Source organism: Mastomys coucha, unplaced genomic scaffold, assembly GCF_008632895.1.
Source record: "Mastomys coucha isolate ucsf_1 unplaced genomic scaffold, UCSF_Mcou_1 pScaffold5, whole genome shotgun sequence".
NCBI classification, from domain to species: Eukaryota; Metazoa; Chordata; class Mammalia; order Rodentia; family Muridae; genus Mastomys; species Mastomys coucha.
Window position 1 is genome coordinate 67,481,797 of NW_022196911.1, and position 14,454 is coordinate 67,496,250.

General features: G+C 49.3%; 1 protein-coding gene across 3 annotated transcripts in view; it reads right to left on the reverse strand.

Annotated features, from left to right (window-relative positions):
• Pitpnm3 (PITPNM family member 3) overlaps nt 1–14,454 on the reverse strand; it is a 96,576-nt gene that overhangs the window by 26,305 nt on the left and 55,817 nt on the right. For all 3 annotated transcript variants that reach the window (XM_031354346.1, XM_031354344.1, XM_031354343.1), the window contains one exon: nt 295–371. In XM_031354346.1, coding sequence (XP_031210206.1) covers nt 295–371 — 77 coding nt within the window. The remainder of the gene's footprint in view (nt 1–294; nt 372–14,454) is intronic.

Sequence of the window (14,454 nt, forward strand, 5' to 3'; positions counted from 1 at the left end):
GGCAGGCAGCAGGCACCCAGGATGCTCAAGGACAGAAGCGGGCGGGGCTATGGCTGACGTCCGAAGACCACTGTGGGACTATGGTGCATCCAGAAAGCTACTAGGAGGGCCAGACCCTCAATGGACAGCACAGCGAGGTGAATCTAGAGTGACTCTTGTGCCAATGGGAGCCTGAAGCCCAAAGAACAGCAGGGAGCTACCCAGCAAAGAACAGGATGGACGTTAGGCAGCCCATCTAGCCTCCTAGGAGTTCCTCCTACAATGCTGGCCGGATGCCTCCAAAATGCAGCGCACCTCGCCATCTTCATGGATCTCGATGCTTCCTTGGGCTGGGAACCTCTGCCTTCGAAGGGACACCCGGTACAGTTCTCCTGCAGAGAGGACAGAGAAAGAATGCAGCAGGCTCCCAATACACTAGTGTTCCCAAGGTGTAGCTGGCTGCATGGGGGAGGGGTCCTGGTTTATTGGGATGCTAGGATTATAGTCCAGAGCTAGGGAGTATCCCCCTAGTCCAGGCCTCCAGTTCTTGAGCCTATACAACACAAAATGGCTTAGCCGTTCTAAGGAAAAGAAGCCCAGCTAAGGCCAACCATCACAGATGGGATGTCCCAAGAAAGAGCGGTCCTTCTTACTTCACTGGTAAATGGCAGGCATGTGACATTTGACAACTTGAGGCAAATGCCCCTTGAGAACAGTTGGACCACTGCTGTGGTTCATCTTGTCTAAGAGTAACCCAGCTAAAAGATGCCCCATGCCTCTCAGGTAGGCCTTTGAAGAGTTTCTAGGAGGGTTTAGCTATGACCCCAGGGGCTGAATTGAGAAAATTTGGTCCCTGGGGTAGGCAGGCATCATCTCTTCTGCTGAGGCCTGAACCTAACAAAAGGGTTGGAATATACAGTGTTAGCCTTAGGATGTTATGTTTCTGAGTGTCCACCTTCCAGCTGGAGTTAAGGGCTGACAACCCTGGCTTCCCTAAAGCTCAGGCCTCTGGGTTTAGACAAGAACTATATTACTGTATTTCTCTGGCTTTGTATGACTGGCAGATCACAGGATTTCTCGGCCTTTACTGCTTTGCAAGTCCAGCACTCATTAGAAATTTTTCATTTTTATTTTTGTTTTTCTGCTTTGGGGAGGGGTTGTGGCTGATTTTTCTTTTATTACATTATTAGTTTGTTTGAATATATGTGTGTTCACATACACACATGCAGAGGACAACCCACAGCAGTCAATTGTCTCACTTTTGGTCATGTGTGTCCCAGGGATTGAACTCAGGTCATTAGGCTTAGTGGCTAGTGCCTTTATCTGCTGAACCATTTTACCAGCCTGGCTTTTGGTATTGTTGTTATTGTTGGTTTTCTTTTGTTTTTTGTTTGTTTGTTTGCTTTTTAAAATATCTATGAGTGTTTTGCCTTAATGTATATATCTGTAACATGTGTGTCCCTGTTGTCCATGAAGGTCAGAAGAACGCAGGACATCAGATCTCCTGGGATTGGAGTTACCAACAGTTGTGAGCCACCACGTGGTTGCTCGTAATTGAACCCAACTTTTCTACAAGAACAAGTGCTCTCTGAACACTTTGAGCAAGTGTCAAGTCTTCAGTCCCAGCCCTCGTATGCTTGGGACTGGGAATGTAGCTCAGAGGTTGAACAAATTGCCTAATATGTTTCATTCCCACCACAAATGAATAAAATCATCAAACCTGGTCAATGCTTTTAGTGAGATAGCAAGGCTCTGAAGTATGGGAAGGACCCTGTCCAGGGGAAGGTGACAACTCAGAAAGGGAAGGCCACCATGTGGGAGTGATGCTGGCATCAACGAGGAGCTTTGGGGTCGCTCAGAACTGCTCTTCTCATTCCCGCTTGCTACCTAACTCAACACCTCCTCCAAGAAGGGTTTCTCAGGGCCCCTGAGCTCCCATTGCTCTAACACAGGGGTCTACAACCAAGAATAGAATCTGCCGCTTGTGTTTTGTAAATAAAGCTTCTTTGAAACACAGGCAACTCACCCATTGGCATATCATCTATGACTGCTTTCACACCGCAGCACCTGACTTCAATAGTCAGGTGGCAACAGGCTCGAAGCCCTCAAGCCCTAAGATATTTATTCTCTGGACTTTTCCAGAACAATGTGCCAACCTTTGCTCTAAGGCCCATGCTCCTCATTGCATCAGACTAATCAGACTCTCATATGGAAAGAGATCTCAGACATCCCACAACCACCCTTTACTTAAACAATACCTGCTACCCCGAGTCCTTCCTTCATCCAGCCCACCATGCCTCCTCTCCTCCCACCCAGGAGATGGATACTATGGCCTCTGTGTGCCTGAAACTCACTGCTGGGCTGTGAAGCACTCGTGTGCTCTGTTGATGGGGAACTCACCTTCTTGCTCAGAAGCCCATTCTAGATGATGATAACCCTCCTCTATTCCCCCTCTGACCACTGCAAGGTTTGTGGGGGTCCTTCCCATGGCTAGAGGTAGGCATCCCTAGCCAATCCAGGTCTGGGTCAGCATTTCCTGGCTTGGTCTAGGGAGAACTATCTGCAAAGAATTCTAGACAAGGAGTTGTTCTCTCTCACTTGGGAAGAGCAGTTCTGAACTACTAGGTTTGCACAGACACAACTCTGGACTAGGGGCAACTTCTTTGTGAGGTCAGGGTTGCTTCAATGTGGATGAAAATGGTTTTCTGAATGGAGCCGTTCCTTATGAGGAGGAAGCCAGGACAAACGTTCTCGAGGCCTGGTTTTGCCTGCCACCTTCTAATTCTCCTATCTGTTTCTGTCATTGTCTATATTAGGGTGAGTGAGTGCATGCATGCGTGTGTGTGCTATGTAAGTGTATGCATGTACAATTGCCACAGTCTGCGAGCGGAAGTCAGAGGACAACCTCAGACACTGGTCCTCACTTTTCACCTTGTTTGAGACAGGGTTACCTGAAAGCTTCTGGGAATTCTATCCTAATTTCCCATCTCGCAATGAGAACACTGGAATTACAGACACATGGTTTACTGTGTCCAGTTTTACCTGAGCTCTGGGGATTCAAACTCAGATACTCACACTTGCATATCAAGTGCTTTACTCATTGAGCCATCTTCTTGACCCTGGCTTCTGGGTTTTTGTTTGTTTGTTTGTTTTGTTTTGTTTGAGACAGGGTTTCTCTGTATAGCCCTGGCTGTCCTGGAACTCACTCTGTAGACCAGGCTGGCCTCAAACTCAAAAATCCGCCTGCCTCTGCCTCCCAAGTGCTGGGATTAAAGGCATGTGCTGCCACTTCCCGGCGATCCTAGCTTCTTGCTTTCATTCTGTACTTTTATTGAGACAAGGTCTCCCTAAGTAGCCAAGGCTAGCATCGAGTCTCTGTTCTCCTGTCCCTGCCTCCTGGATGCTGAGATTGAAGGCCAGTGCCACCCTTCCCCCCTAGCCCTTCTGTCTTTCTCTAACTACGAAAGACCTGGCCCTGAGCCTGAATAGGGGAGGCCTCGGTTCTGCACTCAGAACAGGATGGCAGTAAACGGCAATAGAAATAGACCCACTTCATTGATTAAGGGTTGGCATGTGTTGAGTCGGCCATTTCCCCAGCTGCCTTCTCAGTTTAGATGGCTCATGTCCTCAGTCCCATTTTACAGATGAGTAAACTCTAAAATCTTTAGTTTACACATCCCAGGACATTTGGGCCAGCCATAGAACAAATAAGGCCAAGAAATCCCCGCTAGAGGGCCCCACCTCCATTGAAGATAGCACTCAGTCAGGCGGTGCCCTGCCCTTCTGATGCAAGCGGCAGACTATCCCTCCCTGAAGAAGGAAACTGCAGAGAGCGTCTGGAACTTGAGTCCAGCTCCGCTGCCCAAGTCTTCTCTTTCTACAACATGAAACCATTTGTCCCTGGGGAAAGCGCGTCTGGAAAGAAGCCAACGCCAGCACCAACTAAACAGAAGTCTCGTGGTGCATGTCACCTCTTGAGCATGTCTGCCCCTCTGAAGCAGGTGCTGCAGGGAGGAGCTGGCCAAGATCAATAGCAGCAGTGGGGAGGGGATAAACGGGAGAGCCCCTCCTCTGAGTCTGTGATCTCCAAAACCATGGGCTTTGAAACCAAAAGGCCTGAGTTCCAGGCATGGCTCTTAATCAGCTGTGTGACCTAAGCCTGTTTTCTCACCTGGAGTGCAGGAATGTCACAGTAATAATATAACTCCCTTATGGAGCCTCAGTGAGGACCAATGAGTTCCTATGGTGAGGGGCTTTAGAACAAGGCATAGAAGGGGACACCTGTGCTCCACCTTAGCTGCTGTTGTTATTCATATTATCCAGGGCGCAGGGGGAGGGGCATGGCTGACAAGATGGGATGAAGGCTGATGGGGACATCACCGCCTCCACACTCCCTGCCCTGCCGCCAAGTCCCTCCCCGAGCCCTGGCAGGCTCGCCGACCTCACTGGGCTGGGTGCCTGCTTGCAGTGTGATTACAGGATTAAATGCTGTGATTGCCACAAATTACCATTGCATGGCTATAAATAACTTGGTGAGAAGACGTGAGGGTCCTGCTGTCTCCCAGGCACCATGCCCTCTTTTAGGTAGAGGCTAAATCCTGCATCTTCTCTTCACTGGTGACATAGATCGTAGGAGTTCCACCCCCCACCTGGCATCCTCCATCTGCCTAGGGTCAGCCACCCTGGGGCCTACACAATACTCATGGAACTGGTGGATGCGCATGGCATCTTGGCCATAGGTGATCCTGAGGCCATAAGTGATCAGATCAGTAGAGACGAAAGCTGAGGGTAGAGGCAGCATAGGGGCATCTGCAGCATGGACTCCGCGGCATCACCCCCAGGAAATATCTCACATTCTCTGCAGTTTGGGGACAGAGCCTTGCTTCTTCGGCTGCACAGACCCACAGAAGTTGTACTCTTAGCCACCAGGAGACCTTGCCTGGTAGATGCAGATTCTGGTCCCTTCAGTCCTTCCTCCTAGGACCACCGTCACCCACAGTATAGTAAAGGCCTCTGTCTGTCTGTCTGTCTGTCTGTCTGTCTGCCTGCCATAAGGCTTTACTTAGTTGCCATTGTTATTGTTACTGTTGCTGAGACTAAATCTTACTATGTATCCCAGGCTGGCTTCCAATCCTTGGCAATCCTCCTGCCTCATCCTTTTTTTTTTCCCCTTCGAGACAGGTTTTCTATGTAGCTCTGGTTGTCCTGGAACTTGCTTTGTAGACCAGGCTAGCCTCAAACTCAGAGAGCCATCTGCCTCTGCCTTCTAGAGTGCTAGAATTAAAGGTGTGAGCCACCACTGCCCAGCCTGCCTCAGCCTTTTGCATACTGAGATTATTATAGACAGGTACCATCACACCCAGCAAAACCTAGTCCTTTTAAAAACCTCCCACAATAACCAAGATCACTGGATCTGATTCTCCCACAAGACAGAACTCCCCATTTCTTGTCACCTTTGCTTATGCAGAGCTTTGGACCTATGAACCTTTCCTCCCTTTGCAAACTTGAAAACTGTGTTTCCTGCAAAATCCTACTCAGTAGCCCCTCCTGCTGGCAAGTCTCCTTCTACCTAGACCAGGACGGTTATTTCCCAGCTTGCTGAATGGGGTGTGACTTGCTATTATAGGGTTACTTTGTTTTTCCTCAAACTAAAAGCAGAAATTATCAGCTTTCAGGTGCTGGGTATTTCTGTAAAAACTAGAAGTGATGATCCCAGGTACTCACAGCTATACAGCCTCTCTGAGCTGCTCAAGTCCCCTGAGACCCCAGGTTCAGGGAGGAGGCCCTCTTCCTCTGAGAAGCATAATTCCCTGGGCAAGTCCTTAGAGGAGCTAGGATCTTAGATACTCTGGGAATGTTAGCACCTCCTGACCTGAAATTTGGGGGATTCCCAAGTATTTCTGGTGATGAGAAACTAGCAAGGAATCCTGGGTGGTGAAAAGCCACCTGCAAGGGGCCCAGGGACCTGGTCATCAAGCAACCTGTTTCTTTCCACCACCTGCTCATTTCTGTTTGCATGGCCTTGTTCAAGCTGGGGTTCCTACTAGACTCAGACTTAGGGTAGGTAAGCTGTTTTTGTGACATTGTTTTATGGTGGCCTTTGAAGCAGGCAGCTACCACTGTGCCTGCTCCCAGCACTCTGCCTGCCCCAGCTCTGGGATGGTGACCCACCCAGCTCACCATGGCTCTTTCTGATGGCTGAAGAATAGAGGCTATTTTTGCTTAATCACAGCCTTGGAAATCACAGATCGTGATCAGCCCTTCTAATTACCGTGCGCCACACTGCTACGGAGACAAAAGCCAAGGTCAGCATTCATGTGCTTGGTTCCCTAAGCAAAACGTCACCCTAGCCTGGCAGGAGAGCCCAACTGCTCTCCCTCCCTTGCCACTCACTGCTGGGACCCAGCAGAAGGGAACACTCATTACTTTTATTCTCCATCCCACTAGTCCCCTGGCAGTGATGATCACCTCTACCAGCTACCCATGGGGTGAACTGAGTGGGGCTGGCCCAGTCTAGGACCATATAGACCAAATTGAAAGGGACCTAAATGGCTGCAGGACATGGAATCACACATGTGGGTAAAAGCATAGTTTCCCACCAACCCCATGGCTTTGTTCTCTCGCTCTGAACTGGATCTTGAATGTCCCACCAGTGCCCACGTATTGAAGGCTTGGTCCCCAAGCTGCAGTACTTCTGGGAAATGGAGTCTGGCAGGAGGAAAAAGTGTGGCCTTCTAGTGTCTCTGGGTCCTCCAGGCCCTTCCTGTTCCCCTTGTGCTCCCTGGCCAGCAGGAGGTGAACAGCATTCTCCATGGTACGTTCCCAACACTGTACCACCCAGGCTTCAAGCAATGGTAGGCCGACACCTCTGAAACTCTGAGGCAAAATAACAGGTAGGGACTGATCTCCAAGAGCAGAATGCAGAGAAGACAGAGGGAAGCAGAGAAAGTAACAGGCCTTTTCCAGAAGGTTCCCGGGCTTTCAAAAAAAACAGGGAGATTTCCTGTGCAATGAAAGCCTGGGGGCTGTTGAAAACTGGAAATGAACTAGGTCTGGCTGGATTCCACCGGAAATGTTCAACCTATCTTTCTTTAAAGGTAACAGGTATCAACTGGTGTTTGCTTGATTTGGTTTTATGGGGTTTTGTTTGTTGTTTGTTTTAGGTTTTTTTTTCCTTTCTCTTTTTACCAGTAAGTTGACTAACATGAGCCTTCTTCCTTACTCTAGCAAGCCAGTCTTGCTGCTAGGCAGTCCCTGAAGGCTCTTCAGAGCTGAACTGGAAAGCCCCTAGCTTCAGTTATCATTCAGACTCCAGGTCACCCTCCCCTACAGGAGTCCCAGCCCCCAGCCTTGTGAAATAACACTCCAGGTAGGCAGAACAGATGGGGCAGGGGTCTGAGCCTTGCAGCCAAAGCAGATCACCTAAAAGGTGTCACTTCTTCTGCATGCTGGGGCAGTGATTGATCTCCTCCTGTTCTCTACTTTTCTAGAGTTTTTTTTATATCATTTCTTTAGTTAGTCCATATTTATTTTAGTCTCCAAAGTATTTATGAACATGTACATTGGGTGGACACTATAAGCGTGTGTTATTACATTTACAAGCTGGTAACAAGCTTAAATCTTGTCCTTGGTTTTAACACACTACTCAGTATCCCTTTCTGACTTCTATTCTGCTGGCCATCACCCAACTTCAGAGCTCAAGCAAATCCAGCACAAGGCTGCAAAGATCCCAAACTTGGAGGATCACATGGACAAAACCAAGTCATGTGACCAAGTCAAAGTCACACGTCTAAAACTTATGTAGGCCATGTAAACCAGGTCTAGTCACATAATGCAGGGCTGCAAAATGAGATTACCCAAACAAGAATTACAGTTCAAAATGAGGACTACAGGGCACATTGAGGACATATGTAGAGCCTGATAACTGTAGAAAGTGTAAGAGCCAGCCCAGAGAAAAGTAGACCCAAGTAGCCTGCAGATCCACACTGAAGATTCACTCCATAGATCCATGCTATAGAAGCCATGCTGGTTAGTATAGCAGATTTTCAACACAAATTAATGTGGCTGATGTACATGCAGACCCATGCCATAAATTCCCCACCACAGATCTCCTTACTGTATGGATACACCCTACAGATCCACACCATAGGTCCATACCACAGCCCCACTCCACAGATCCACAATACAGATCACTCGGTAAGTAACACACTATAGTTCCACACCACAGATTCACAGTGAAGATCCACAGCACAGATCTACACTGCAGATTCATGATGCAGATCCAGTTTCAGATGCATGCTGAGCCATGTTTGAGCCAAGGGAGTACAGGGCAGGACAACAGGATGTCATGGTGAATTGAGTATCTCTGGCTTATGCCTACTTTGGGAAGGGTTTACAGTTGTCCACAGTGGCCTATGCTGGCCTGTAGGCAGGGGGCTCTCCTTCACCCAGGTTATGCAAGCAGGTTATGCAATGTTCACTTGGTAAGGATGCTGGGATGGAATTCCCACCCAGGGTTAGGAGGATCTAGAAACTGAGATTCCTCCAGTGTCTCATCAATGTTCTCAAAGTCAAAAACAAATTGCAACCACCTGACTTTGCTTAGCTAACAGGTAGAGGTCTTCAGTGAGCCATTGGCTTTAAAGAGAAACTAGCCAGATAAAAGTTTGACCCTTGACACTTACTAGGGCCTGGGCCCAAGTAAAACCCTCTTAAGAACATATTGTTGATCATGCTAAATGAGCATGAGAACATCTTGGAGAAATAACTCAGCTAAGGAAACTCATGATGGGGCCAGAAAACCACCATCTTGAACCAAGGCTAGTGAGACAACCAGAAGGGTGTGACAACCCCAACCTGGTGTCCCCACTGAGAGCCCTCCGTACTGAACACAGGTCCCTTCATCTGTGTCTCAAGTGCCCAGTCATCACCTTGTGTCTATGGCAATATTCATGTTTTTCTGAACACCTCACAGAGACAACCGAGACTCAGAAGTGTTAAGGGAACCTTTCTCCAGATGGAAGTGGAAGGCTTGAAGGTAGAATGTCCCCCATTGGCTTGTGTTTGTTTCCAGCTGGTGGTATTGTTTTTTGGGGGAGGTTGTGGACCTGGGAACTAGGTGGCCGATAACAGCATGTAAGGTCAAGGTCTTCCTGGCCAGGCCTTCTACACATGAACTGAAACCAAGTCAAACAACAACATCAAGGCCATTTTCTCCTGTAAGTTCCAGACAGATATTTGTATCGGTAATGAAGAAAGATACACACAAGGATTTGAACCCAGGCCTCAGGTCAGGCCTGGGATTGTTCTTTCTAAAATGAGGAAGTGAATAGAAAGGGTGGTCTCTTCAGTCTTCAAATGCCTCCTCCTCCACAGTCCTGTCCCCTCACTAAGAACCAGCGCTGGGAGGGAAGGCAGGCAGCCTCTGCCATTGGGTACAGGAGCCTGCTGGGACAGTGGGGCCTGACTATTCCCTGTGTAGTCATCCTGGGCTTGCCTAACCGGAAGTCCATGCTCTCACAATGGAATGCAACTACCCCATCCAGCCCAGACCCCTTTCAGTCTTCCTTCCCAATCTCAGTGGCTCCCAGCCAAGGGACAAGAAATGACTCTCACACACAAAAAGGTGCTGAGAGCCCTAACGTTTACCCATGAGATCGCCCATAGTCCCTTGCTTGTGTTTCTCGGATAAGCCACTATCAACACCCTGTGAGAAAACAGTTTTCCTTTACTCCTTTCTGTGAGAGTAAAAACCAATACAACTTCTCTGGAGGGCCATCCAGTATTGCCATTAAAAATATAAAATGCCCACGACCCGGCAAGGCCAAGTCCATGTGACAGACATGTTGCACGCACCCAGTCAACCTCAGCTCTGCTGTTCACAATACTGAGTGGTGAGAGGCAGCCTATAGGGGACAGGCTAAATAAAGTGCATCACAGAGATCTAGCATACACTCAAGGCCAAGATCAATGAACCTGAGTGTTGTAGATGTTCAGAGGCAAGAAGAGAATCGTGGTCTATTATCCACAGAAGGCAAGGGGGAAAAAAACGCACGCAGAGTGCTCCCATCTGTGTGGGGTATATATAAAAATATATATGGAAGTGAATATTTATGGATATGTTCATGTTTGCAGAGTCTGGAGTGGGACATGAGACACTCGTCATCCTCTCCACGTCTGAGAAGAACGGCTGGGTGAGCTGAGCCGGGCATGGAGCGGGAAGAGGGAGGAACGTGCGTCATCGTTCACGCCTTTTGAGACTTTTACCTTGTTCATGCACGGCCTACTCAAAAAAAACAGATCAAAACTAAGACTATTTTCAAAGTGCATGTAACAAGGTGATTTTTTTCCCCCTTTCTGAGATCTGACTTTATATTTTCTGCCTGCTCTGACTCCTTGCCTCCAGGTTTATGGCAAAGCTCCCTGGCTCTTCTTTTTCCTTTGTTACCAGGAAAAGAGGATTTGAAGACACAAGAGAACCTTTCAAGTTGAAAAAAGAAAGGTTCCCACCTCACCCTTCCAGTTGAGGGGAGGACAGAGGTCCAGCCCTTCACAATCCCATGAGGGAGGGGAACTCCCAAGGCCTGGCTACCTTGAGACCCAAGAATCCACAGGGAGCTATAGATGGAGACAAGCGGGAGACTAGGGACTGGGTTAAAGGTCACCATGCATCCAGTGTGCGCACAGGGTCATGCAGCACAGGGCTGCACACACCAACCAGTGCTGGGTGAGATATAGTGACTCAAGGGCGGTGACAGGAAAATTAGGGAAGGAGACAGCTATGTGCTCACAGGGAGAGATCCTTCATCTGCTCAGCCAGGTGGGAACCCAATGTCAAAGTCACACTGGCTTTCAGAAAAACAGAGTGTGGGTTCCTCACATCAAGTCAGTGGTCTGCTCTGCATGGTCTCCACTGGCTACACAGCCTGGAAAGCAGGTGGCTCGGTGGCTTCTGGTAAAGTTAAGCCATGGGAGACACTATAGGAGAACTGGGAAGAGGAGGGCTCCCCCATGCCATGCACTCCATGAAGCTGCAGCTGTGGATGCCAACTTCGTCAGCTGGGCATCGGGTCCCTTTGCAAGGCCCTCCTCCTGCCATGTGGTTTGTGAGCCTTCCCTCTGCAGGACCTCTGACTGAGTTCCAGGCTACATTCTACAGCTCAGTGAGCTCACTCTATCTTCTAGGCAAACCTTTGCTCTGGCTTCACACTTCTTTGACAACCGGAGTCTGTCCACAATCTCCACTCTACCTACCTCTACCTGTGTTTCCTCTTCCCTTCCAAACTCAGCCATTTCTGCCTTTCTGTTGGCAAACATCCCCTTTTCCCTCTCACCACAGGGTCCTTGCACCTCTGCTTCCTAGGCCTAGACATTTTTATACTGTCCATGTACATAAATTTCTTACAGAAACATCCACATTCCTTCCTCCTTGAGGTGGGAGTGCCCCATCCCCCCCCCACACACACACACGTACACACAAAGCAGCATAGCTCTCCTTCCTTGGACAAATCTTTACAATTGTCTTTATTTTGTTTTAATTTTTGTTTTTTGTGTATAGGTATTCAGCCTACATGCGTATCTGTGTACTACTGCATGCCTGGTACCCGTGGAGGCCAGAAGAGAGTTCTGGATGCCCTGGAACTAGAATTAAAAATGGTTGCTAGCTGCCATGTGAGTTCTGAAGATTGAACCTGGGTCCTCTGAAAGAAAAGCCAGTCCTCTTAACTGCTACGCCAACTCTGTAGCTCAAAAATGCTTTCAATGTGTGTGTGTGTGTGTGTGTGTGTGTGTGTGTGCGCGCGCACACACACGCACACACACACACACACATGCACAAGCAGACAAATATCAGCACTCATGCGCCATGGCACACATATGAAAAACAGAAGACAACTTATGGGAACTGATTCTCTCCTACAGTGTTCGTTCTAGGGATAAAATTTAGGTTGTCAGCCTTGGCAGCAAGCACCATTATCTGCTGAGCCATCTCTTCAGCCCACAATTGTAATTTTTTAGTTATTTGAGGACTCTCTCCTCCAGCTCCCAGACTCTAAAACCCTTAGGAGATAGACTGTGTTCATTTGGCTCTGCTCTGTTTTATCCCCAGAGACTACCACAGCCCCGGATAATAAAGGTATTCATTAAATATTCTTCAACAAACAAGCCAACAGACTAATGATTTGCTCCCGTTCTGCACCACAAGCGTCAGAACTGCATGCAACCACTACACAGCAGAGACGTTGTGCAGAGAGAACTGCATCTGTTCTCGTGGCACATGCTAGCCGCTGCACTGCCACATACTACACAGGGGTAGGGGGAGCGAATTCATGCACAAGCACAAAGGAAGGAAGCATGCCAGGCCCAAACATACGCACACATGCAAGAAAAAGTGCTCCCAAGGCGGACGTCTGCCACCCTGAGCTCATTAAAGCCGGCTAAATATAGCCTGTCTGCAGCTGTGCTCAGCAGGCTGCCCACACAGGCCAGGAAAAGATACCAGTTACCAGGCGGAGGAGGGGAAGGCCAGCTGTGGGAAAGGGGCTTTGTATATCGTGCCTTGGGGTGGGGGTCATCCCATATGGACTATGATCTGAGGGCTTGTAGGGAAGGAAGCCTAGGCAATGGGGTACGACATCAACCTTGTCCAGTGGGGAGGGTGATGCCAAGCTGCCCTCAACATCTGAACTGAGGATCCAAGTTCAGACTCGAGCCAGGGCCTGGATATGGCAAGCTCTCACAGAAGCTAGGGTATAGATGGAGACACAGAGTCAGTCTGGGGTCAGAAAACTGGAGCTTAGCATTGGTCACTGCCAGGTTCTGGTCCAGGAACTAGAGGAAGTTAGAGGAAGCGCCACACTCTGACCTGAAAACATAGCTGTCCCACCACACTGGCTCTTTGTGTCAAGTTCCTGTTGTAAGCCATGTGGACTTGGCCTGACCCTGAGGGTCACAGTGGGTAAACTTTTTCCATGCAGAGGAAGCTCCAGGTGTCCTTACACGTCCCTTTCCTATGAACAGTCTGGAGCCAAAGAGATTGGGGGCGGGGTTGTGGGGTTGATGGCTGGTGATTGAGGCTTCCTTCAGAAAGTAGCTGTGCAACAGAATGGGCAGAGCACTTCCCCAGAGACCTGGGGCACCCGGGAAGGAGAAGCTGCAAGAAAGGAGGGAACTTGGATCCAAATTGGCTAGGCACAAGTAACCTCTGAGGTTAGTGGGGCGGAGCCGGCAGAATGACTGCCTTCCTCAGAAGTCATCGGCTCTCGCCCATCTTTGTTTTCACCTTGTGACCCTGAAATCATGGTGTCAGCCCTTCCATGCTCCAGATTTAATGGGTACCAGTGGGCAAAGCCTGGGCAGTTTCCACCACACCAAGCAGCTACTGAGGCAGAGGGACAGGAGAGGCCTTTGGAGATACGTGTGTGGGGTGTGAGTAGAGACAGTGGACTCCCCGCCTTATAGACAATGCAGGAAGCCCATGGCACGGGCAGGACAACTCTCTTCATTTAGCATGACTTCCAGTCTCGGCAGCCATGGAGGGGGAAGTGAGGAGAGGGTCCCCAGGGACCCGTGTCCTTCCTACTGTTTGCTAGGAAGAAGGATGTCTCTGCTCTTCTGCTAGGATGCTGGGATGGGTGGGATCTCAGGCTTCTCCACTGTCCTGGGAGAAGTCCATGTGCTACTGGAGATCATTCTCTAGAAAGGACAGGGGCTTGCACGCACACACACAATTAACATCCAAACTGACACAGCAGAGACAGAAGACAGACAGGGGACAGGGAGCACTGGGCAGCCAGCGAGTGAGACAGGCAGGGTTAGAAGGGCCAGATTTCCTACAAAGACCTCCCTGCCACTCCTAAGGACAGGTGTGGGAGACATTGGAGCCATGGAGGCCAGTGTGGGCAAGTTAGTCAAAAGAAGGCTAAGCTTCCTTTAGATGAGGGATGGGGTCCAAGAGAAGGAGGTGAGCCTGAGTTCTGCTGGAGGCAATATGCTGCCCTAGGGGTAAATTTGGCAAGGTGGTGGTGGTGGTGGTGATGGGTGAAAATGGTGGTGGTGATGTCTAGAAGGAGCCCAGGTTTGAACTTTGGGTTTGTGGAGAATGGTACTTTTTTCTCTGTGAAGGGGAGAACAGAGCAGTGAGCTTTGGTCTCCCAGGACTGGCAGGACCAGGGGAAGGCTCACTCAGACACATGGGAAGTATCTGAAAATGTCCCTGTTATCACCAGGCAGTGAAAGGCAGAAACACAAAGAGATATGGACAAAGGAAACCAGAGAACAAAGAGGCAGCAGCAGAAACACCTAGAATAACAGACCCACAGGGACTCCATGTGCCAACAGAAGAAAGGGCTGGGCCCCAGTCCTGCTCATGGTTGGAAAGCAAGCTGGAAGAAGCTGCCCAGACCCCTGATCCCTGGTCCAAGTCCCCACCCTGTCCTCACACCCCTGCTCCCTGGTCCAAGTCCCCACCCTGTCCTC